Source organism: Lepisosteus oculatus, chromosome 9 (assembly GCF_040954835.1).
Source record: "Lepisosteus oculatus isolate fLepOcu1 chromosome 9, fLepOcu1.hap2, whole genome shotgun sequence".
Classification (NCBI taxonomy): domain Eukaryota; kingdom Metazoa; phylum Chordata; class Actinopteri; order Semionotiformes; family Lepisosteidae; genus Lepisosteus; species Lepisosteus oculatus.
In genome coordinates, this window is record NC_090704.1 from 19,550,363 (window position 1) to 19,577,130 (window position 26,768).

General features: G+C 40.0%; 1 protein-coding gene across 2 annotated transcripts in view; it reads right to left on the reverse strand.

The window, feature by feature from the left end:
* Positions 1–429: 429 nt before the first annotated feature.
* The window catches only part of slc30a7 (solute carrier family 30 member 7), a 42,857-nt gene continuing 16,518 nt past the window's right edge, over positions 430–26,768 (reverse strand). For both annotated transcript variants that reach the window (XM_069194260.1, XM_006643075.3), the window contains 4 exons: positions 23,552–23,687; positions 4,417–4,507; positions 3,898–4,047; positions 430–2,947 (listed from right to left, as the gene is read on the reverse strand). In XM_069194260.1, the coding sequence (XP_069050361.1) occupies positions 2,900–2,947; positions 3,898–4,047; positions 4,417–4,507; positions 23,552–23,687 (425 nt within the window). In that variant the 3' untranslated portion in view covers positions 430–2,899. The remainder of the gene's footprint in view (positions 2,948–3,897; positions 4,048–4,416; positions 4,508–23,551; positions 23,688–26,768) is intronic.

Here is a 26,768-nt window from a genome sequence, read left to right on the forward strand (position 1 = left end):
GAGCATGCAAATGTGAAGGCATAAATGAACTTCCCAGTTACTGCGTTTGCCAACACTTAATCTGTTTACAATATAAACATTTCACTTTCATATAGGTGGCTGTATATGTACAAAAACCTTTAACCCAAGCATTTTTACAAAAAGATTGCATATATGATTAATTTTCAATTTGTGAAATGGATGTCAGGTGATGTTTCTACACAAAACTGGATGAGACACTTGGCAGAGAGTGAGCCTGTCAAAAAGCAAATGAAGTGTGGGTGGGTGGAATTTAAATCAGGGTATTGGACCAAACAGCTGGACTGAATCTAGTATTACACATAACTTTGCCCTGTGTGAATTTCTCCTTAAAGTTAATCAAGCATATAAATATTTTTAATTAACACTTCCCAGGAAACATTAAAAAATGAGTTTAAAACAAATTCAGAGTATATTTGGAATTGGTTTTATTTGTATGATCGATAATTTCCACAAAGAGCCAGACTAGCCGTGAAATGTTCAGGTTCACTGCTGGCCTGGTAACAAGCAGATTTACCTGTCCACTTACTGTTAATCACGGACTGTATGCTTGGGTGAAATGTGCACAGATGTCACATTTCACACACGCAGAATAATACAGGTACAGATCAAAGCTAATCCACACAAAAAGTCTGTGAATAGACACTGCTCAGTATACTGTGCAAAATGCAGACCAAAAAGTGAGCGCCACTGTTTCTTGAGATCAGAATCAGTCAAGAACTTCTTCCACCTCCAGGAACGGTACATCATTAAAAAGTCCATATTTACTGCTTACTCAGGACTGTGACCATTATAACCAGCAGCTTACAAGTAATAGTCTACAACACTCAAGAAGGGAAAATTTGAAGAACATCTTTAAAAATGAAAAAAGCAATGTTTAGTCCATTATGAAGGAGCCCTTCCAATCTACAGATGCAGATAACCTCCTTATATGATCTTAACTCAAAAATCTTGGGGTAATATGGCGCTGACTCTCACCTTAGAAATGAATCTCTAAAAGATGTGACACTGTCCATGAAGACATGCGAATAGCAATGCTTGAGGTGTATCTGGCTGTGCTACAGAAAACAAAAATGATCTGGTGGAGAAAAACACCTGGCAAGATGTGTGCTGGGATCGTTTGAAGATTCTCAACAGTGTTCTTCTCAATCATAAACACATGGTTGTTATTACAGTACTTTTGAGTGCATATCCTATCTGTATATTCTATTGAAAAAAAACAGACCTAAAACAGACTTGGATTTAACAAATGTTATCTGGATAATCAACATTGTTTAAGTTGTGGGGTAACAGTGAAGGTCTGGAGTTATGATGTCAGGGGGAACTTTTTACCCCACACAGTATGTACACACGGTTCCCTCATTCTGTTCAGTGTTCTTCAGCGAGTATCTAAATTGTCCAGCACAGGGCATTCACACAGTAGCCATGCTATTTGACCTGAAAGTCTATAAATCTCTATTTATTTCACTGCGCTTTAATGCGTTTCAATTATGGTACTTGTCATTGCACACTTATACTGGAGAAGATGTTTATTCATTCCTTCTGTGAGATTTCTCATGAGCTTTAGGGGCAGATAATAGCCTACTTTAACACTTTCAACTTTGCAATCAGTGATTGCTAAATAGAGAACTATTAAGTGCCCTGATTCATTCTGTTTGACTTTCTAAAGGACGAGCATCTTGGTTTGTCTGCTCCTTCAGAATGGACAGTGAAATTCAGAAGATTTTCAAATACTTTTACTGGCACTTTCAACACAAAACAAAAGGGCTTGTTTTGAATGATCAGGGGACATAAACAAGATTGAATTAACCTGACAAAAACTTACGAAAAATTAAAAGGCCTAAAATGAAATTAAAGACCTTAAATTAACAAAAATGGCCACTGATTTCATTTAATGACAATAACTGCAATGGGTCACACATGGGTATGCTTCCTAATGTCCAACCCCTGCTTTCATTTACACCTCTTCAAAAGATAATAAAATTAATAAATTCATTAGAAAGCACAGTACTCAGCTGTGGAAACTGTTTGTTACATTGCAGAAAGATACCTGGCCTGCAACAAACAGATACAGTAAAACTGAGGAGAATCTGCAGGACCACAATCGTGTGAGAACTTCTTTTGTGGTACGTCTTCTCTTCACATTTACCCTTTAAGTGGGTTGAAATAAATTTCAACTAAGCTGGCCTGTCCAGAGGTACATATGTGTTTCAATGATCAAGTGGAATTCTCCTGAACTGACAGATTGCTTAGAAAGCTGCTGATGAGGACAAGTGTTCAGACTGCAAGACAGCTGTAAGTGGGCAGCACTTGGCTGTTCACACACCACACCAGCGGCAGTGCTGAGCTCCATTTATTCCAGATGTCCACATGGTTTTTTCCACACAAGGCCCTGGATTGTCCTTATTATCCATGATGATTAAAAAAAGGCACTTTGGAAACCAAAAATATGGTCTGGCTCTGCAAAGTCTGCAAAGTGCAAATCAGCCAATTAGATTATTTTCCTTCTACATGATGTTATCAGCTGCAGAGATGACATTTACATAAAGAAAAAAAAGAGACATTAGCGTATTTGAACTACCCTGGATTTTACAGAATCCATGGCAAGCACGCTTACAAAGTAAGATTTGAAAGTTTTCATTACTTAAAAAATCCTTCCTTAAAAAATAAAAAAATACTGGGTTCAGAGACTGAACAGACTACAAGGTTCATCTTGTCTTGAAGAAATCACACTGGCAAGTTTTTATGAAGACTGGCGAGAGCCTGGTGGTTCCGCCTCTGTTTTGGTCCCTTTAGCTTGACCCAGAGAGATGAGGACAAGTCGACAGATCCCTACAGTACCAGGGAGCCTCTGGTCCCAGGGCCCTCCCACACAGGGGTGTCACATGGCAGCCACGTCGATCTGCACATAAAGCTGCCTCACACCTGCCTGAAAAATCAAAATAGGCATATGAGGAAGTCAAATGGGTGTCCATTCCTGTCAATGGAAAGTTGTTGAGTCAAGCTACAGTCAATGGCCAGAATATTACAACCAAATAATACCAGGCCTCTGCAAGCAGTTAGAACAGTATGTGACCCATATTCCTCGAGGTTCTGAAATACCGACAGCCCAAAGTCATTCCTATAGCTGGTCTCCTTCAGGGGGGAAATGGTGTGTGGGGCTAAATGGCATGTTCTCCCCTTCTCAGCGGTTCTGAGATGTGGGGATTGCTCAGACTAGGGAATGTGAATCAGTCTGTCTCTTGTTCCACAGCCCATCCATGCACTTCTTTACACTAATGAACAACCTGTAAGTAATACACCTGTAATATTACTTTTGATTTTCCTTTTTTTTTTGAAGATATGGTACATGATGATCAGTACTGCAGCGTGTCCAATCAGGACAGAATGTGCCCAGGTAGGAAGAAAGTCATGCTGAAGACAGAAAGTAAATGGGGACAGCTGAATGGACCAGATGTATCTGAATACATAACAGAAAAGCAGACATATGGGGCTCCATGGAAGGAAGATGAAATGAACTGAAATGCTGCAGGGTTTTCTAATTTTATTTCTAGCTCACAGTTACTTAACTGAACTGATTAAAGTCAGGATGCATGTGATCTTTAACCTCTGGCTGAATATGGCTGTAACTGAAGGACCAAGGTTGGTGACCAATGGCAAAGTCTATGGGGAGCAGTATTAGTGTGAAAAGGACATTATTTTATTTTCCACTAACATAACTGAGGCCCTCATAAAAACGGACATCACCCTTAACCTCCTATCCAGCCCATATCAGAAAACTTTAAATGTATGCAAGAAATTTGGAGAGGACAACTCTGGTTCCTACAGTGGAGATTTACACAGATGGAAACTCTTCAGGAATGAAGGCATTCTACCTACCTGGGTGAAGATGTTATGCGTCTGGCTGAGAATCCAGCGGGCATCAGCGTCAGGGGCTACCAGCAGCTTCAAAGTACCAATGTAAACATCTGTGCAGAGTGTCCAGAAATGGGGCTCCTGTAAATTGTAAACCCCCTGGAGATGCTGAACCTGCAACACAAAATCACAATATCTGTCACTAGAGAGACATGAGACAGATCTGATCACTTGAAATTGATCATGTAAGGGGGAAAAAAATGAACCCCCTTTATTGAATGACTGTTTGCAATATTGAACACCTGCATTCTTAACAGACATGAAAGAAAACTGGCCTTATAGCAACTCCAGTTACTCACATTAATAAAGGAATATGTAATCAGTGCAGCACAATCAGGTTAATCTGGCACAGCATCACCCTCACTGAGATCTCACGGGGTGAGAAGGGTAAATTTGGAAGTAGATGAACCCTGATCCTGTTCTGATCCCGCTGTTCCCCTAGCCTGGTACTCCCATTCAAGAGGCCTGCCTCTTGGTACTCACCCGTTGGTAGCACTCCGGGAGCGTGTGATCGAGAGATGGAGGAGTGCGCTGCATCAGTATACCAATAGATTCCTTCAGCAGTGGCACCACACTGGAGCAAAAGGAGAAGGCAGAGGGGAAAAGGTCAGACATGGTCCTGCACAGCAACACACTCCTCCTCTGCTGGGACACCAGCCCTATTCACACCCGAGTCATCCTTCTCAGTGCCAATGTTTCTGGGATGGAGCAAATCCTTAAGGAAAACCTGCTTCAGTCTGAAACTTGGGATGAAAATTCACCTTTCATTAAGACATTGACCCAGCACAAGCACAAGGCCAGAGTTACATTGCAGTGGCTAAACAAGAAGAAAACACTCAACCGGAATACTCAACAACTGGAAGTTGAATCCATTAATGATGCACAGCCAGCCTGACAGAGTTTGAGCAAGATTGCGAAGAGGAATAAATGAAAATTGAACCATTCTGGGCTGAAAATTTTGTACTCCTATAAAAAAAAGACTTACGGCATAAATCGCTGCCAAGGATGCAAGTATTGACCCTTCTTTGACCCATAAAAGTGTTCACTCTGACCATGTTTTGATCACAAACATTCATGTAAATGATTTCAATAGTTCAGACTTGTGAAAATAAGTATATAAATTATTTTAACTCGACAAAATGGGATATTAATGGAATGAGGCAAGTACTCACATATTAAAAAAATAACACTTAAAACGGAGGAAAGTGAAATGTTAATTTACATTTCTAGCCGTTTTGGAAAGGTTGTGTGTTCTAACAGAAGAAACGGACGGATCATCTCCAAGTCTTAACAGTCCAGTAAGACGTCCTTGAAACACATTCCATCTTTTAAAAAATGGCTCATTTTTGCAACTGGAAACTCTCAGAGCAAGGCTCAGAGAAACCAATATTGCTGACACAAGTGTGCAAGACCCTGTGAGTAAGGCTCCACCCTGTGCGTCTGCCCTGCTCAAGGAAACAGCACAGGGAGAGGGCTTCAAACAGCCCAGCAACCACTGCTGAGCTGCGCTGGGGTTAGAGCCTTCCCCTTGAGGCGCAGAACATACCTCACAGATGAACTAAGGCCTTGCTGCACATTGCTGAGCCATGCCATGCTCAGCCCCCTTTCTCATAATGAAAACAGTTTTTTGAAAAGGCAGCACTGCTATTTTGTGAGACACTAATGATGTCCTGCGTCATCCTCCAAACCCGCGATCTGGCCACCAACCCATCTGGAAACCATTAGGGGTTCTGTGCTGGCATCCAACTTTGGAATTTCTGTTTTCCTAATTTAATGTTTACAAGCACCTATCCCTGACATCCACTGCTATTTTGTTAATTCAAAACTCATTTTACTTTGAGAGAAACCATCAAGAGAGCCTATACTAACTGGTGCAGTTCTCAGAATGAACATCCTTCCATGTTAGGGTGGGATTTAAGATAAGAACCATGGGCAAGAAAATTAATTGGAACTTTATCCAATCACAAAGTTCTTGGAGAGAGAACTATTATGACTTAATTATTTGTGTATAATTAGCAGCCATGAACAGCAGTTCACCATTTAATATACAGTGCCTTGCGAAAGTATTCGGCCCCCTTGAACTTTTCAACCTTTTGCCACATTTCAGGCTTCAAACATAAAGATATAATTTTTTTATTTTATGTGAAGAATCACCAACAAGTGGGACACAATTGTGAAGTGGAACGAAATCTATTGGATTTTTGAAACTTTTTTAACTAATAAAAAAATGAAAAGTGGGGCGTGCAAAATTATTCGGCCCCCTTGCGTTAATACTTTGTAGAGCCACCTTTTGCAGCGATTACAGCTGCAAGTCGCTTGGGGTATGTCTCTATCAGTTTTGCACATCGAGAGACTGAAATTCTTGCCCATTCTTCCTTGCAAAACAGCTCGAGCTCAGTGAGGTTGGATGGAGAGCGTTTGTGAACAGCAGTTTTCAGCTCTTTCCACAGATTCTCGATTGGATTCAGGTCTGGACTTTGACTTGGCCATTCAAACACCTGGATACGTTTATTTGTGAACCATTCCTTTGTAGATTTTGCTGTATGTTTGGGATCATTGTCTTGTTGGAAGATAAATCTCCGTCCCAGTTTCAGGTCTTTTGCAGACTCCAACAGGTTTTCATCCAGAATGGTCCTGTATTTGGCTGCATCCATCTTCCCCTCAATTTTAACCATCTTCCCTGTCCCTGCTGAAGAAAAGCAGGCCCAAACCATGATGCTGCCACCACCATGTTTGACAGTGGGGATGGTGTGTTGAGGGTGATGAGCTGTGTTGCTTTTACGCCAAACATATCGTTTTGCATTGTGGCCAAAAAGTTCGATTTTGGTTTCATCTGACCAGAGCACCTTCTTCCACATGTTTGGGGTGTCTCCCAGGTGGCTTGTGGCAAACTTTAGACGAGACTTTTTATGGATATCTTTGAGAAATGGCTTTCTTCTTGCCACTCTTCCATAAAGGCCAGATTTGTGCAGTGTAAGACTGATTGTTGTCCTATGGACAGACTCTCCCACCTCAGCTGTAGTTCTCTGCAGTTCATCCAGAGTGATCATGGGCCTCTTGGCTGCATCTCTGATCAGTCTTCTCCTTGTCTGAGCTGAAAGTTTAGAGGGACGGCCAGGTCTTGGTAGATTTGCAGTGGTCTGATACTCCTTCCATTTCAAGATGATCGCTTGCACAGTGCTCCTTGGGATGTTTGAAGCTTGGGAAATCTTTTTGTATCCAAATCCGGCTTTAAACTTCTCCACAACAGTATTACGGACCTGCCTGGTGTGTTCCTTGGTCTTCATGATGCTCTCTGCGCTTTCAACAGAACCTTGAGACTATCACAGAGCAGGTGCATTTATACAGAGACTTGATTACACGCAGGTGGATTCTATTTATCACCATCAGTCATTTAGGACAACATTGGATCATTCAGAGATCCTCGCTGAACTTCTGGAGTGAGTTTGCTGCACTGAAAGTAAAGGGGCCGAATAATTTTGCACGCCCCACTTTTCTTTTTTTTATTAGTTAAAAAAGTTTCAAAAATCCAATAGATTTCGTTCCACTTCACAATTGTGTCCCACTTCTTGGTGATTCTTCACATAAAATAAAAAAAAATATATCTTTATGTTTGAAGCCTGAAATGTGGCAAAAGGTTGAAAAGTTCAAGGGGGCCGAATACTTTCGCAAGGCACTGTATAAAGCTCCACAGCCCATGTCCTACCTCTGTATACTGTCAATGGACAAAGACCTATTTAATATTCATATCCATAATTTATTCAAAATCTTACTCTTGCTGCATGTGGGCTACCTTAATTTTGTATTTTAACCATACCAGTTTTGAAAATACAAGGACAGTGACTCCAACATGCTAAGAGTAACCCCTAAGGAACACACAGATTTAGATCTATCTGTCCATCTACTTTCTTAACCACTTTATCCATAATAGGGTCATAGGTGAGTCAGAGCCTATCCCAGCAAGCAAACCCAAGAAGCTAGCCCTTTGCAGACACAAACAAGCACATCAAGGCCAATTTCCCAGAAGGCAAGTAACCTACCAGAATATCTTTGAATTGTAGGAGGAAATACACGCAAACACGGGCAGAACATAAAACACCACACAGACAGCACCCTAGGTTTGGCAATGAACTCATGTACCCAGTGCTGTGAGACTGCACACAGATTTTACATAAGTAAAAATCTGAGGTTTACTAATGGGGGTGGGTGGCATCACTAATTACAGCACCTTCAAATAAAACCAAACCGTTAACATGAGAAGACTCATGAATTGAAATAATATCTGAAATGGTTTTAAATAACGTAGGTCAAAAAAGCCCCTAAATCACTTACACCCAACTATAACGAGGGCAGTATTAAGCGTCACAAAGCCCTTTTCTGCATTATCATTTACAGTAGATGCTTTGTGCAGTGTTAATCATTGCAGTGGAGCAACATGCCCATTAACAATTTGACAATAAAACTAAAGTGAAAGTCTTGCTGAGAAGACAGAAAAGAAAACAGATTTAAAATTTAAAATGAAAGTTTTTCAGTTTTATGAATTATATTCATAAAACTTATATTCAGCAGCCATGTCACCCTGCAACTCACAACTGGCAACCCACTGAAGCTAAGCAGGTGTGAGCCTGGTCAGTACCTGGATAAGAGACCTCCTGGGAAAAACTAAGGTTGCTGCTGGAAGAGGTGTTAGTGGGGCCAGCAGGAGGTGCTCACCCTGTGGTCCACGTGGGTCCTAATGCCCCAGTATAGTGATGGGGACACTATACTGTAAACAGGTGCCGTCCTTCGGATGAGACGTAAAACCGAGGTCCCGACTCTCTGTGGTCATTAAAAATCCCAGGGCGTTTCTCGAAAAGAGTAGGGGTGTAACCCCGGCGTCCTGGCCAAATTTCCCATTGGCCCTTACCAATCATGGCCTCCTAATAATCCCCCTCTATGAATTGGCTTCATTACTCTCTCTGCTCTCCTCCCCACTAATAGCTGATGTGTGGTGAGCGTTCTGGCGCACTATGGCTGCCGTCGCATCATCCAGGTGGATGCTGCACATTGGTGGTGGTGGAGGGGAGACCCCATTACCTGTAAAGCGCTTTGAGTGGAGTGTCCAGAAAAGCGCTATATAAGTGTAAGCAATTATTAATTATTATTATTAATTATATTTTGCAACAAATCCTTATTGAGTCAACTATTTTATTCTAAAATCAATGCATAACAGCAATAACAAGTTGTATTGTGCTTTTAACCTCAAACTATCAACATTTGTATTACAATTATATTTACACAAAGCAGAGGACCCTGTTAACCACTAATGACACACAGCCCCACCTGTGTGTGTCAGGCACTATCTGTAGATACATTCCAACTTCCACCTGTCAATGATTATAAGATGACTGTGGGTTAGCATAAAGTTAACTGTAAAGTTCTGGATCCTCATAAACAGCATAGGCCTGAGCTGCAAAAAATATTCCTACCAATGCTTTGCTTCAGGCCTAGTATGGAGAAGAAAATGAAAACAAATCCCTAAAATATTGATATACCATTTCCACGTATGCAAAGTTCCAAGTATGCTTTTAAATGTTCAAATAAAACAATCCACTCATAGTTTGTCATACAGCTGTGATAGCAGAAAGATGTGACAGTCATTAGGACAGTGTTTCAGCATTCTGTCTATGAACTAGAGTGGCACAGCACAGTCACATGCACAGAATATTACTCAGCACAAAACAGTGGCTTACTTAGACCTAATGGAAACAAAGATTTTTCTAAATGGGTCTCATGGACATCCCAAACTCTGTATTCTCAGTGTAATGTCGCGGCTGTGTGGGCGATTTGTCAGAATCCAAGCACAAGAGACAGTAAAAAGTGGAAGGTGAGAATGAGATAACTGATTTCTGGCTGGAAGGGCTAATCAGCCCAGGCCAGTCAATAATTGTTAGGAACAACAATTCCAGGAAAAGCTGGGTTAACTGCAACCCTCGTGAAAAAAGGCTGCTACACATAGCACGTCGGGAAAGGGAGTCACAAGTACGGAAAAACCCGAATATCGAGAATCCTGAAAAGGGAACCAAACGGCTTTAGAAGGGCAGCCAGGATTGCCAGGGGTGCAAACAGGCAAACTCAAGGGTCAACGCGGTGACCAGTGAAAAGTGTGAAATAAACTGCTGGCTAGAAGCTTAAACTGCTGCATCAGACGATACGGGGCACATGCTAGGAGCTGAAGCTGCTGTGCAGGGCGTTGCCGAGAACTGAGACTGCTGCACACAGCAAAGTCTGGAAGTTGGGATTGCTGCCAAACACAATACGCCAATTGGAAATGGAGAATCTCGTGTACAGGAGAAACCAAGTTGCAAGCCTCCTGGGAAAGGAGCTGGACAGCTTAAAAGGGCAGATTTAAGGCCATTGAGACTGATGTGCAGAACGAAGGCTGGCTGAAGGTTGCTGCGCAGAGTGAAGCGCTGGTAAGACTGTAGAAACTGCTGTGCAGAGCAAGGGCTAGCTTGGTGAAAGCTGAAACTTCTGTGCAGAGTGAATTGCGGCCTTGAGGAAAAATCGGCTGCACAGCCCATGGTTTAGAAAAAATAAAGGGAGGCTCGGGTACAGAGAAACCAAATAGTAAGTTTCCTGAAAATAAATTTAAAAAAATAAACAAGAACCAATTGGGTTTCAGGGCAGTCTTGAGGCTGCAACGTAGGTACAGACTAAGTTGACTGTGGTAAGTCAACGTAGGTAAGACTGTGTAGTTCAGCAAAGGAAAAAAAAAGAGGATAGTGAGACAGAAGCAATAGTGAAAATTGGGTTGGCGCGAAAAAATGTCTCGTCAAAGTGACACCTTGGCTTTATATAGAAAAGCAGGGACTGAATAATAAGCTATTTAACTCGGATCACAAAAAGGTGATCCGGTCAGAGCAGCAAACCCTGGAATACCACAAGCCCTCATGAGAATGTGACGATTTCCCAGGGAAACCGCTAGCTAGAGGACACCATCATGACACTCAGGAAGCGAGATCAGATACTGTAAATCAAGTGACACAGGGGCTCATCTCCCGAATTCTGTGTAAGCCATGCCTTTGTGTATAGTAGGTTATACAGAAGACTAGCTGAACCTCACAGGGCCATTTCAGCAGTAATCTGTTCTGAAATGTCTCCTTTTGACCCTGTAGCAGACGAGACTGCTTCAGCCTTGCAGCAGAGCATCCTCTGAAAAAAGTGCAGAGTCATGGAGGATATTGCTGAGTTCTAGCCTATGTTCCTGAGGTATGTAAAATTAAATAGGGAAGTATCAAAACAGAAAAACAACAGCAAGCTTTTTTTTTCCATTTAACCCTCAGACACAAAACAGCTGTTTTTAGATGGATTATAGCAGGGGTTCTTAACCTTTTTAAGATTAAAAATATTTTGCGAACCCCCCCCACTTCCACACACAGATTTAAAAATCATCATATTGTATATAAATTGTAAGCCTGCTCACTTAATAATAATAATAATTTTTATCTATATGGCACCTTTCATACAATTGTTAGCAACTCAACGTGCTTGTTACAAAAAAGTATAAAAAAACCTTAAGCAACAATAACAAATTAAAAGAACTATGCACAAACAATACAAATAGCACTGAAATTATATAAGAAAAATCAAGTAAAAGACTAAAAAATGTTTTTGAGTTGCCATTTAAAAATATCCACAGAGCCAGCCTCTCTAATATTTTTAGGAATACTTTTCCACAGTTTGGGTGTGTAGTAGCAAAAGGCTTGCTCTCCAGTCATCTTATGCTTAATTTTTAAAAAAATCTTTAAAAGTCATGTGCTTGTAACTTCATCCATTACTTGTTTGAGTTTGGGGGGCATTTTATTAGCCTTGATGGTTTGCCTATGAATTATACAATGCACCCAACAAAGCGAGCAGAGCCTACTGTGTTTGCCAATCATAGCTCGTGCACCGTTTGAGCAGATTCGCACACACTTGTTCCAGTCAATTTCATACTCACGTACTTATGTGTCCAGCAAAACGAAAAGTTGATCGCAAGTGGCACGCTGGGGAAGAAGACAACTGAACAAAAAATCCTCATTAATTTCACCCTCGTCAACAAATCTGGTGTAAACGAGCATTGGTGCATCTCTGGAGACATCAGTGGTCTCATCAAGTTGTAAAGAAAAATACACACAGATTTTATCTCCGCGATCACCTGCTCTTCCACATCTCTTGCCATACGCCCAATGCAGTTAGACACAGTATCATTTGACACTGGTATCAATGCTGGCTGCTCTGCAGCGCTTTTCCCACACGATTGAAACCGTTTCCTTAGTACACGGTAAGAAAAGTCTCCCCTAATGTGTGTGGCGTCCCTGTTTTGGCAATCCAGTTAGCTATGACGAAAGACGCCTGAATTTCACAGTAGTGGCATTTTGGAGGGTAAATTGTTTAGTCTGCAAGTGGCATAGCAGTTTGGAGAGCTTGAGGCTTTCCTTATTCAACACTTCGCCACAACCAATACTTGTCTGTGTAAATCTGTACTTTAGGTATTTTTCATCGTATTTTCTCATTTTCTTTTTCTGCTGTGTGGTACGCTCCAGTGCTAGGCTAATCACGATAACCTAGCGCAAAAGAAAAAAGTGCTACAAATATAAATGCAATCGTGGTCCACCCAGTAGAAATTAATGTAGCATCCTCGCCAGGCGTACTACAGAGCAGGCTGGGAGTTGTAGCGGGGGGATGGTCTGTGGGCTCACAGAGTGACCACTAAGTCACCCTCCTAATGTAAATAGTCTTAACTGTGCAGCCGTATTTGATAGTTAATTGTTTACCTCTGTTATTATCCTTTGATGTGTAACAACCCTCCCCATTGTGAATCATCACAATTGATTTAAAAAAAAACAAATAACACCCCCCCCCCAGGCAAGTCAGATGAGCTTGGTCTGCAAATTGTGACTGCGCAATGAAAAACACAAATAAAAAAAAAGGAAACTTAGCTTGTGTATCGTCTTGCAAGACAGGCTCTTCAAACCACACACACTTCCTTGGTCTATAAATAACACTGCTTTGTAACGACAGAAGACACAGCCCAAATATTACCTAAACCACAGACTTCTGAAACACCATTTAATAACCTTCAATAACAAGTTAACTCACAAATATGGAGCATATGGAATACATTCTAATCAACAAAATAATTACTGTAAATGTTCAGTACAACCAAAAATGAGGAATACCACTGTGTGATTGACTTATTCCACCCCCCAAACAATGGCACCGAGTTTCTCGTGATTAGCAGGGCATATTAATCTTCTTCTGAGTTTTTCTTTCTTGATATTCAATAGGTTAAATCTCCTCATCACCTGCATCCAATCAACTTTCTCTCTGGCCTTGTTCAACAGTTAAACATCACTTACGTGACTAAAATTCATGATCAATCATAAATGGCCAATTAAACAAACTGATGCCAAAACATGTATATCAAAAGATCAATATCCAAAATCCATATATTTTTTTCTAAAAACAAACAGGCCTAAGTTGATGAACTGCTTTTGATACTCGGAACATATCCATACATGATGTGCATTAGAGGAGAGGCTGCTTTCTTTCGATTTTAACTTCACGCCTCACCCATGCTGTGTTCACACTCACTCCACAGCGGGCTGTTCTGTGCGTGGTCAAGAGGGCGGGGGCGGCTGAAGCCAGACACGCCGCTGTAGGTGTGCGACCTTGTGTATAAGAATATGTTGAAACTTATGTGGTTAGACAGGCCATGCGCCTTTTGTTCAGAGATTAGCTGGGGAAAAGCTGGTCACAGGAAAAAAAAGTCTTCACGAGAGGAAAAGGTCATTAACCACAGTGAAAAGACCAAAGTAAATAACATTACAAATAGAAAATACAATTCCCAAACATGAAGAAAGAAACATGTAAAGATAATCAATTTACAAAAACATTTTAAAATTGCACACCACTGAACCATGTTTATTGGCTCTCTTGTTGCATCTCCTAATCACTCTTCTTTATGACCAGCGCCACATCTAATCACTACCCATTCTTAAAGTTTGGCTTTGAACATAATGTAGGGCTTCATGCAGATGCTCATGCAGAAAAGTCTGAGAAGTTCCAATGCATCTACCTAAGTAATGGGGTAATGTGGCATCACGAACCTTGTGCACCATTAATTGGTTTCCAGGAGCTGACCCACCTGTTGCTGTTCTGATTCAGACATTCAGAAAAAGCATTCTGTTATTATTTGCTCATATAAAGTCTAATTGGGGATGGTGAACCAGACCATATCTGCTGCTGATGAAGTCTAGAAAGAGAGCTATACTGAAGTTATACAAACATGTTAAATATTATTAGCATTTAAGGCCAAATACTTCTATGTATTCATGTTCTTCCATAAGGGTTCAGTGGTTTGGCTATATAAGTGATGTATTTAAGTTAGTTTAACATGTTTACCAAGTATGAAAGAAAACAGATAGCAGGGCTAGAGTTCTGCTCTTAGCCATCAACTGAAAGCATATCTCATCTTGAAACATTACAAAAAACTGCATGCCTGTAATGTCCTTTGCACATAAGTCTTAAAAGTCATGCTTGTTGTTAAATTCTGTAGTGTTTACAAAGGCATTATTACACTATATTTTAGCCTAATTCACATAAAGTGTTACCAGACAAACTATATTCAGTATGGCATCTATAAATCAGAGCACAATTAAGGTAAATTCTATTATTTGAATATATTATATTTTACTATGATGAATGTAGTTCAAAAGCTTCAGAGGTGCATGCCAAACTGCTCTTTTTAAAACAGAGATTGCTATGAGAATGTAGTCAATTTCTGTTTAGTTGTTTCGTCCTTTTTGGTTGTGCTTAATTTATTTTTATACATAAGGATATTATTTGCAAATTATGGTGTAAAATATGTGGTTGTATCAAATAACAATGGTGAGGTTGTGTTTTTGTTGTCGCAATGAGATACCCAGTCAAAAAAACATTCTCTCCAGTGACATCGATTCTTGAGCCCCAGCAGCTATTTCATCACAAATTAAGAGTTGGTGGTAAGCACCAACCTTGCTCTATTTTAATAAGCAGCAAGACAAAGACTGCCCTGCTTACAAACCCTCTCTCACGCTAAACAATTACATAACATCCAGTTCTCAATCACTGAACTACCTTTTTTTTGTGGCTGGCTCTTTGGTGGCTGCATTGCTAATGAACCCCGATAGTCCAAGTCGCCAATATGAAGACTGTCAGAGCTCAAAGTAACACCTTCCCGAAGGAAACACAAGAAATACCTTCCCTCCTCAGCATCCTTAAGCCAGGGAGGCGCAACACGGACCACGATGGTAAAGCTGTATAACATTATGATCAGCCCATGAAGGAGGACTGCGTGCTCATAGAAATCGAGAAAATCCTCATCAATTGACGATTTATTAATCTGTTTTTCTTTTCGGAAGCTGGTCTGGCATCAGAATTCTTGCCTTTAATATTTAGTGTAGTCTGCACTTTCCAATAGTGATAGAAACCACACACCACTGCCCCTCATTCAAAAATAACACCACAACAAGCTACAGTGGTTACCAGCTGCAGATCAGCTGCATTGAAAAAAGAGAAACGGCTGAGGAGCAGGAACATTCCGTCTCATGTGCTGTTTCGCGCCTGATGCTCCTCGCTTTCCACACAATAAAAACAGGAAAGCCCAGCATGCTTCCCCATCGGGAGTGTGACATCAACCATTGTTTTCAACATTTCCTCCAGCAAATGGAAAGGCTAAAGGATGCCCCGGGACAGATGTGTTGCAGATCTATCCAAAAGTCATCTAACAACCATCCACGTAATTCTATTGTCTCTCACTCCCTCACCTAAATGAGGAGAATCAGTGGACTGGTAAGCATGCAAATACATGAGAGGCTGTCTGCCCATCTTCTATTTATGAAGAGACACCTCTGACGGGGACTTCACATTACACCCTCCCTCCTCCCCCTTCATTGTAAGGCCAGTCGTGTACCTTCAGGCCTAGACAACTGTCAGCAGCTTCTTTAAGTTCACTTGCCTCGTGCCACACTCTGCCCACAGCCCAGAAAACATGCCAGGGAGCTGTGAAAAGGCTGAACATTGCAATCATCAAGTAAAGAGCTGTGGAAAAGGCTGATTTTACCCTTCTGAAATAAGATGTTTGTAATAAATAAGTGTGCAAATTTACCCGTTGCTCTTCATCTAACCTGGGACTTGATTTAAACAAGTCACATACAAGGAAAACAAAAATTTTACTTTACAGTATTAAATCTATCCCGTTTTTCTAAAGCATATAAACAACACAAATCAACAGACCACTGAAGAAATACTGTGCATTCTATTCATAATCCCCTACATGGAATAGCTCTCTCACTCAATTCTACACACTATTATATCACCTAGAGCAGTTAGGAGAATTACCTGTTTAACTGTTTTATTAACTACATTCAAATATATTTTCCTTTACAATTATTTGGAAATATGTTAAGAAGCACCACATTTTCACTCAATTAACACTCTGAAAGGAAATACTAGTCTCAATCTGTCAATCACCTGAGGTCTTTACTGATCACTTTGTCTTAAAGGAGGAGCACATCGCACATTTCAAAAGTCACCAGGAATACAACATTTCTTGATGTGTTAAGATAAGTCTCCTGATGAAGACGAAAACACCACACACCAAGCCGGTGGATCAGTGTATCATTCTTTTTTGTTCCACTACTATACTAGAAAAAGCAGTAGTATGGATACACACAGTGCTCCACATTGAGGGTGTTATTGTTGTCATAAGATATCCTTTTAAATTTGTTCAATAAAGATATGACAATGTAAAATGTTGTGTTGTTTGTTAACTGAGTTTATATAATAAATAAATGTGTTTATTTAATGACTTAGATGAAGATCAGATCACATTTTAGGAGCGTTCATACAGAAATCCAGATAATTCCAAAGGCTTCACAAACCTTTTCTCATAACTGTAGTTTTGCTCAACTGAAATCTACCAAACATACAATGAGTGTTCACTGCATTTTATTATAAAGAAACCCCCAAATAAATAAACCCCAAAATGTAAAACACTAAATATGTGGTATTATTTAAGTACATTTAAAGTCAGTTTGTTCTACTATAGAAAATGACACCCCTGCATTACAAGATGTTGTGATGAGGCTGAAATTCAGAAATTCTGGCCTTGGTAATATCAGGTTTGCAGTATTCATTCGTAGCTGGAAAATAGGGAACAGTGGAGCATACTTGTCCTCCGCACAAAATTCAAACAGATGTGCACTCTACTAGACAAGCAATCTGGCTTTAATTCCGCTTGAAACTGCATCTAACCAAACCACAGCAATCAGAGACAAACTTCACAGCCTGTTATTAACAAAAAGTGAAAAAAAGCATCATCGAGCATGCTTAATTATTCCTCCCATAAACTGAAAGCACTAGGTTTCCAGTAGAAACCTATAAAACACCTATAAAATGTTCCAAAGGATGAAAAAAATTAAGGTTCTGTATTATACAGTTTGCAGAAAAACAAATCAGATGAATCTGGAATTCACATATGGAGGAAACACATTGCCATAAGAATTTACTGTTTAATGCCTTAAAAAGCCTGGTGTTTCTGCCACTGGTAACATGTGAAACCAGTTTAACGGAATGCGGTTTGTGGTTATTGGACACTCTTGAAAATAAGACTTATCTTAATTGGACTTTTTCTGCTGGATGATTTTAGAAAGAAAAATAAATCGCTGCTCTGCTCAACAAACATTTACCCAATGGAAAATTCTTCCAGTTTCCAAGTATTTTTTATCCTGTGTCATTTTTACAAACTACTGCATTCTGGTCTGAAACCCAGAAGGTATTATAAACATGCCAACACATCAGATGTTTAGTCAAATGAGTATACTTTGGTCTGCAGACTATAAAATCAATCACATTACCGTTAAAAACTGTCCAAACCCCTTGCTGCTGTTGAATTATTTCTGCTCCTGTAACATTGGGTTAATACCAGTTTTGCAAGTCTTTAAAATGTTTGTGCAAGTCATTTGCTAGTCTCAATCTGATCATTCTCTCCTCCGCAGCCACTGACACCAAGACCTGCTTGACATTTATTGTTGAGCTCACTGATCACTAATAAAGTGATTAATAATGGAACAACACCAGCTTTGTGGTCATGGACAAATTCTGAACAGCCCTACAGCTAATGCACAAATTGCAATCACAGATGTGCATGTAACTAGTCACACAAATAGATTTGGTTTAATAAATACTTCTGTGGTAACTTCTCTTAAAGAAAGTGATATAAAGGTCATTTTTTTTTTACTTGAGCAAACACTACCCAATTAACAGCACAGTTTTTGACACCCGTAGAAGGCTCCACAGCTGAATTGTTGCGTTTCATTTCTTCTCTTTTCAGCATGGAATAAAACTTTACTTCTGCTTTTGAAGGTAGTTGCTTGTTTCCAATGAAAACAGCAGACCAGTCTGAGTGAAAATTATTCCACAAGAGTAAACCACTAATCCAAGATTTCCAGCTTTAAACTCTACAAAAAGGAGTGAGTTTTGCACATTTGCAGAAGTGCATTAACAATCTTACAATAAAAAGTACAAAGAAAACAGCATGTGTTTAAAAACTGGCCATTTGCACATTGGTAATTAAAATAAACAGAAATAGGGTATCTTATTAATATCCTCTGGGCTCTGACCTTAAATAGGTCATAGCTCAGAGTGCACATTGAGATAAAAGTTCCATCACTCAGTAATTTACCACAGCCTAGGCAAGGGACCTCCCTGTGTAAACAAACCCTTGCCAAGTAAACATAACGGCAAAGGATTTACATCTATTTTTTTATTGTCAAATCCTAAAGAACAAAGTACAATCCCAGAAGTGGTGTGTTGAGATGATCGAAAAGTTTTGCAAAAGACATTTTTGTATGAAAACCAGATCCCTGATTTAGCATTGATCACGGGATCTTAGCCGATTAACTAGTTTTAACTGACTAGCTTCAGCAAGTATTCAATGAAGGAAGTGCATTGCCATTAGAATCGGATGCAATCTTTTTTCGAATCTCTTGCTATACACTCCCAGCTCAAATATGCCATTCTTCTTACCCTCACCTCACTACTAGAAACCTGCTCGCTTTAACTCTGGCAGTGATACAGACAGCTATATTGAGTTGCTTCACCATCTTTCTCAGTCTAGAGTTAACAAATAGGTTCATCATACCTGCTTGCAACAGACTGGTAAATTAACCTCAGCTTGTGCGTGAAACCAAGTGGCAACATGAAACAAAAATGGTCTCAAATGACAAGGAAGGAAAAAGGGGGAATTGTCTCTCATCAGAAGACAAAAAAGTAAAAAACAAATGGTTTTCCTCTAATTTTCAAGATAAATATTAAGTAAAACTGTTGCAACTTTATTTGTACTTTTATTGTTACAATTATTGTTGCAGCTTACAAATATTAAAGTCAAAGCAGCTTTTTTTACCTATAACTTCTTGTGACCCAAACACAAGAAGGGCCATAACAACAACAGAAAAGATTAAAACAAATCAGTAACAAATGTTGCTCTTTTACTACAATAACACACCCAACTCCTGATGGAAAGCCCACTATAAAAAATGGCTAGATATTTCAGGCTGCAACACACTCCTTGCACAGAATGCAAAATGTAGAAAAAAAAGCCAACACTTAAGACATAAATGATTCAGAACACAAAGAACACAAGACAAATCCATGAAGATGTGAATCTGGTGTTTGTACACCCCTGGGGGTTGTATCCCAACACGGCTTTGTAAGAAAATTCCAGCTGCCACCTTCCATCAGGTGTCACGCCTTCGCAAACTGGACATCAAATACTGTACAGTCTTACTGCAGATTCACATTCTTAAACCAGAGGAAAATGTTTCTTATTCCCCGAGTTCTCTCACTGCTTCTGCGCCTAAAACATTCCTGACAACTGAAGATGCCTGCCACCGAACCCAAATTTTCAGTCAAAACCAAAACCAAATTACCTATCTAGCTTCCTGGATGCATGGATCTTTTTTGGAATATATGAAAAATTCATCCTTTCTTGAACTAGTTAAATCAATTGAGAATGAATTTTCATTTACAATGATTAACTAAACAGTACTAAACAGTTTGAATTAATTATCCTGCTCAAGGGTACAACAGCTGCAATGCAGAACCCTGACCACTACTCCATGCTACTGCCCCAGATTAGATTGAGGAACTTCGGCTTCTTTGGTTGCTAGTAGCTAATTGAATTGAGGACCTCTCGGATGTTTCCTGAAGGAAGCCAAGGTATCAGCTATCATAACACAACCGAGCAGTTTCCTCCAAATTCTAACAACCCTTTGTAGGTTCCAGAGGCATCAACCCTTACAAAAAATATACTGTAAGACGATGTAATTGTGTAAAATGCATACATGATTAACTTGAGCTAAAACATAAAAGTTTATTTTCTCATTTCAGCTTTTTAACACCATAATAATATAGAGAATGGCTGGCACATGTTGGAGAACTCTAATGCATTTGCACAACTCCCAACAATCATAAGCAGTTTCTCAGATTTATTACTGAAACAAGTCTCTCTCATGTCTTTTTATCCTGACAATGATGCCACAGAGGCTCTGGAATGGTGATACTTTAGACAAAGAATAAAATAATTGAGAACAAAAGCTTAGTCTTCTTGGTCAGATAAAAAAAAAACAGTTTTTGGTTCATTCATAAGCAAAAGAACTGTTCCGAAACTTGAGACGCATTGCAAGGCGAAAGAGAGTGGCTTCCAATGTTTAACACATATTAAAGACCTTGCAGTGACTTATGGCTTTTGATAAATCTGGTGACTGGGTACACTGTGCTGTAGGTGTCCTATAGTGAATGTGCTCACTACAGATCCCATGAGAGTTTGTAAAAGTAGGGGTGTTATCCTTGGTATCCTGGCTACATTCCACTCTGGACTTGTGCAATCCGGCCTCTGGAAAGCTCCTCTTAAATTAAGTGGTGATGTAATTTCTCATTTCCCCACCTGAACGTCTGTGTAGTGTGGCTGCTGATGCAGAATAGCAGCTGTGTGTAACCCAGGTGGGAATATACTTCAGTGGTAGGTGAAGTAGGATTCATCCAAAAAGAGCCTTGGAATTCCTTCAGTTTGAATGGCACTATATAAATAATTATAATTACTTGCAATCTTGTCACAGGAATGAGCTTGCTGCTCAGGGAACTGCTGTCAGGATGGCATTATGGCCCAGATCACACACAGTAACAGGGTCGTTGCTTTTTTCAGTTTACATAGGATCAGTCAAACTACAGGGCAAGGGCAAAAATGCATAATTTTGTTGGATACCTTTTTCCTAAACTAAGCTTGGCTCATATACGCTTAACAGGACACCCTATTAATTCATCAGCTTTGATTTGTCATGCATCTGAAATCAAACTATTATCATGAAACTTTGTGAAACAGTTATAGCTATGAATCACCTCACTAAGCCAAACATGTCTGTCAATTTCCATGTCCCTTGCGTTGCAGTTCTAGGGGCAGTCTTTGGATTGATCTTTCTCCATCTCCCATGTCCTGTTCTCAACACTCAAGAGCATATGCTGTTTTTTGTGAAATGGTTAACAATGTGTCCCTGTTATATGTCACACCTCCAAATTATGTCAATGTTTTTCTCTCAAGACTTGTGTGGTCAATAATGGCATCAGTCATAGCATGCATCTCATCATTCACCATATAATACAACCCATGCTACTGAATCCTGAAAAACACAGGCTGTACCTGCAGACTGTTACATGAGGTAGCAAGGGGCTTCAACCTCCACCATCCTGCATGTACAGTACAGTTGCTCTGCTTGCAGAATCAACAACTTAAACTATTGGAAAAAAGGCTGACTGGGTGACTTGACAGCTGTATATTTTTAGAACAGCTCCCTGTCAGGGAAGGGTAAAGGCTAAATCACATCTTTCCTGTTCTAAAGGCATTTTTTAATACAGAGCTGGTATGGTGGGTGGGGAACTGTTTCGAAACAATGCAGCTTTTGAAGACTATTTTTATTTATAACATCACTGACTGGTTTAAATTTTATATTGCATCCATCCATAACCAGAACACTGTTTATACTGCAGATGGTCACAGAACACAAGAGTCCATCCTGGAGGCACATGGCATGAGGCAGGTCAGAACATGACACTTGTGCATCACAGATACCCCCCAGATATGCTATCACATGAAACATGTATCTGTAGAAATCATAAACGCTGTGCAAGAAACAAGGCACTGCCAGGGTGTTTAAAGATGTGGAAGTAAGGCTTTTTGCTTCAAGGAACAAGTCTTTGTTGCTGGAACACTCTGTTAAAACAGGTCCCAGTCTAATAACTTGAACACACGATTTGCAAAGACACTCAAGCTTAGCCAGGAATCCAACATAGACAAAACAGATCCATAATATGTGTTTCATCTTCTGTCTGTGTGCATATGGTAGCTCTTCGGTACCTGCCACATCTGGTATTACCTGCAACTTTGCTTAAAATTCAACAAATTCTGCTAAGCTTCCACTATCTTGTAAACTACTCTTCCTCTTACAGTTGAAGTATGGGGAAAAAACATGATTTTACCTCCATTGAAAGATTCTATTCCTCCTCTCAAATAACTTTCCTCAGTTGTGCCTGTAGATCAATATATACTCTATCCTGAGCCCTTTAACATGTCTGTAAAGCACCCTTTTCCTGATTTTTTCAGTATTTCTCCATGAAGCCATATTTTTTCAAAAGCTGGGCCCATAGACTTAAGGAGATGAACCAACTGCTCACAGATGAACTCTCTCTATCCAGAAAGCCAGTCATCATGGCCCATACTCTGTATTTTATAATCTGCTATTCAAAGTAATTACAACAATCATAAGATCAGGAAAACACATCAAATTGATGTTATACATTCCCAAAAACTTCATGTCTTCTATTTAAACATTAAGCAATCTTTGGTCTGAATTCACAGCAGTAGGACACTGTTCTGGCCAGGCAGGGAGAGGACGTCTGCAATGAAGGAGCCTGGGAGATGTTAACCTAGAGCTGCCTGGCTGAACATGAGCAGCATCAATTACAACCCAAACTAAAAAATTCTTAGAAGTGAAAAATAGTGCTATCGAATGCTGCAAACTCTTTTAACGCAGTTATAACAGATAATTCTGAAGGGAAGATCAATTTGCAGCAAGAACTTACTTTAGTGTTACACTTCAGAGTTGTGTGCAACACCAGTGTTGTTCCCTGCTACTCTTTCTTCAAACAGAAGAAACACCTTTCGTTAATTTCCATGTGTGCATTCTTTGAGAGTCTACAATGTTCCTTCTGCCATGACTATCTTTCAAGATTTTGCAGAGACAGCTGCTTAACAATCACCTATAATTTCAAGTAAATTAATGAAATTGTAACAGCAGATTACACAATTTTATTTAATCTAATTTTCATGGACTTAATTTAATTGTTCCTTTAGTAATAATCACCCACTTGTGTTCTGGAAAGTAAAAGTTACAGTTTTTCTACAATGTTTTTGGCTAGACACTTCAGCACAACAGTGCTCATGGAATTTACCCGTTTCCTTTCTTTGTTATATCAGATCCCAGGATGTTGAAAAACTCACCTCACTCCTATGAGAATGGCGATCAACATGGAACAGATAGGGTCAGCTATCATGAGGTCATATTTCTGCATTAATATAGCTGAAATGATGACTCCAATACTTCCTAGGGTGTCTGCTACGATGTGCAGAAAGACTCCTGAAAGGATAAAGTAAATACAAAAATTAAACATTTATAAAAATGGCAGAAGAATAACAAACTCAGATCTGTATTTTTTTTTCTGCACACCCTCTAAGACACAACCAACTTATAGAACTTCGCACCAAAGGGTGTTTCTCCTTCTTCACAGCCAGTGCCAAGTTTCCACAAAGGCCTCAATTACCTAACTGGACAAAAGCCTTAAGCACTGCCAAGCCTGGGAGCACAGCAGGGTGTTGATGGTTAGTGCCATTTTGAGCAGGCAGGTCAGAGAGCTGCAGTGTTGTCCCCACAGCCTTCTCTCCACACCAGGGAGCAGGCAGGATGCGTGAATCCAGGAGCATTTAAGAGCACTGGCTCAACACGAAGCAGCCTTTTCAGCCTACAGCATCACACACCATTTCAAAGATTGTGAACTAGAGGGCATCTAGAGTAGGTGAAAATTAATCTACACATCAGGCAGTTTGTGCTAAGTGACTGAGATGACTGATGGTTTTACATCTTGAATTTTAACAGATGGGGGAGTTTCTCTTAGGGCCTTGCCTGTATCATTCCTCATGTGATAGACCTCCATGTTCCAGAAGGGCGATGTGCTGAGTCAGCCACAGCCATTTACACAATGGGCCCAACTCGAGCGTCCCCAGCCTGAACCCACTGCATCGCCCCCACGGGCTAAGATCCTCCGTCTCCTGATGGACATGGGAAGCCACTTAGCACCCATAGCCACAAAACACGCACTTCTTTCTTGGAGAGTCTAATAGCCTTTTTTAGACCAGCCCGAAGCTCAGTATAGTCTTATCCTGAGCCTTTTCACACCAACACACTTTTCTACATTTTTTCTTAATTTCTCCATCAAGGCACATTTTCTTAAACTTGAATCTTTATTTTACGGATGAATTTTGAGTCTTCAACTCTGTTCTGATACTTTGATACTATGTTTTGTCCATATTGCAATATTCTTTCCAGTCTCCCTCTTTTTTCAGCTGTTTCTGTAGCTCTGTATACTTTTATTTTTAGCACTTTTAAGGCGTTTTTAATTTTGCTTAATTGTTTTAGACCTAAAATAATTTTGATGTCTTAACATTTTGTTTAATGTATGACTATCATTCTCCTCTTGTTTCTGTTTCCATCTGTTCCCAGTGCACTGCTTGTAAATTGCCTCCTTTATTTGTAGTCTTTTATAAATAAAATTATAAACCCCAAATTTAGACACATTAGACAACAATTATCTTCCTTAAATGTTGCATTCATCAACAGTTATTCTTTTTATGCAGTAAGAAACCAAACTAGACAACTCACTCTCTACTGAACTGCACCCTGATGTTTTGGGTTTCAGCTCTCTCATCTTATCTCTAATCTTTCCCTTTATCAATTTTGACTAACTTCAAGCTCACAAGTAGCTGTTCATCATTAAATAATTAAAAGATCTTATGTAAGGTTTTTTTGGATAAAGTTAATACATTTCAATTAAATTCTTCTCAGAATTTGGTTACAAAACATACTGAATTCCATCCAATGTCATCTTTTCATCGCACCAGACCTTGCTTGCACTTTGGCTCGGCAAGTTATTGTTGAATCGCACAAACGAGTTTCTGTGCGGATGGGATTTTAAAAGAAGTGCTGGAATGTAGAAGAGGCTTGGAGGCCCTTTTCAATAGCCTGCTGCTCTTGTAAAAAGGAGAAAATAAGCCTACCAGCCAGGAGGGAAATCAAAGAGGCTCAGGAGCTGTAACAGCCCCCGCGCTGATTTAATGGCAGGTTGTTAGGGTAAAGTGCCCTGAAGCACTAACGGGAACGGGCACTGCTGAAACCAGCATAAGGGCTGTAAACCGCCCTCCCCCATGGCAAGCAAAGACAAGTTTCCCTTCAGGGGGCCTCCTGGAGAGACCCCTCTCTGCCAGGGTGAAGGGCAATCTGCATTCCTTCCTCACTCACTTTCTCACAAGCGTCAACCACAACACCAGGGCACAACACATTTAAAGTTGCAGTGTCCTGCACAGCACAACACTGTCCTGCAGCATTAAGTCATACAGTAGCAGTGAGTGGTGTCCCATACTCTGCTCACCATTCAGTCTGTTTGCAAGAGAAATTCCATGTGACTGAGGTGCATCTTGGCCATCATGTTAGCGTGTGATCCATAGACTCATTTAAGGCCATGCATGCATGTCAGGTATCAAAGCCAATAAGTACAGGCTCACCACTGCTTTTCCACTATATTTCAGTTACAGCCATTTCAGGATTTGTGAACAGCAGGCTCATCTTAGCTATATAAGTCAATATCTATAGATGCCATTTGAACATCAATAAAGAAGTTGTTTTAGGAATAAAATAGTATAGAGAAAATTTAGTTTTGGTGAAAGCCTGGTACCTATACAGATGTTAAAACCCAACCACATGCTTTAACTTTTAGTTCAGAATGGAAGACATTTCTGAAGTTGTGGAGATTTATGTTTGGTATTCTGGAACAAGTAAAGTAATAGCTGGTACCTCGTAAAAAGCGTGCATCTGTAATTATTGCAAGTCTCAGTTTACATACCCCTTGTTGCTTTTATTCTGATTTGATCTCACATTTTTAAAAATACTAGATTTCTAAGGACATGTTAAACTGCATGTGTAAATTGCAGTATCTGTAGCTCTCGATACAAAAAAAAACCTGAGAACCCAAGGGCTCAAGAGAGGGATGAGAATTTAAAGTGCTCCTAAAAGACCAGCAACAGTGAAACAGTAAAACGAATAACCATAAAACTCATCATAAAGCTCTTCCCGATAAGATCATCCCTGCTGATTGTCAATTAGTCAATGGCACACTCTGTTGGGCACAAACGGGTACTGCAGCCTGTGTGTACATCCAACACACTACACACCTGTGCAAGAAAACTACATCAAACTGATTCTAACTAGCAGAGGCAGAAGACTCCTAGCACACCTCTTCAGGGACAGTTACAGTCACACTTTTGAAACATAAAACGTCTTTCTCTAGCAGCAGTGTAATTTTATTTCAGATTTCTTGTTGCTGTTGCTTGAAACAGACTGCATCACCCCATGAACAAAAAACAGGTACCAATTTGATCTCCCAATCTT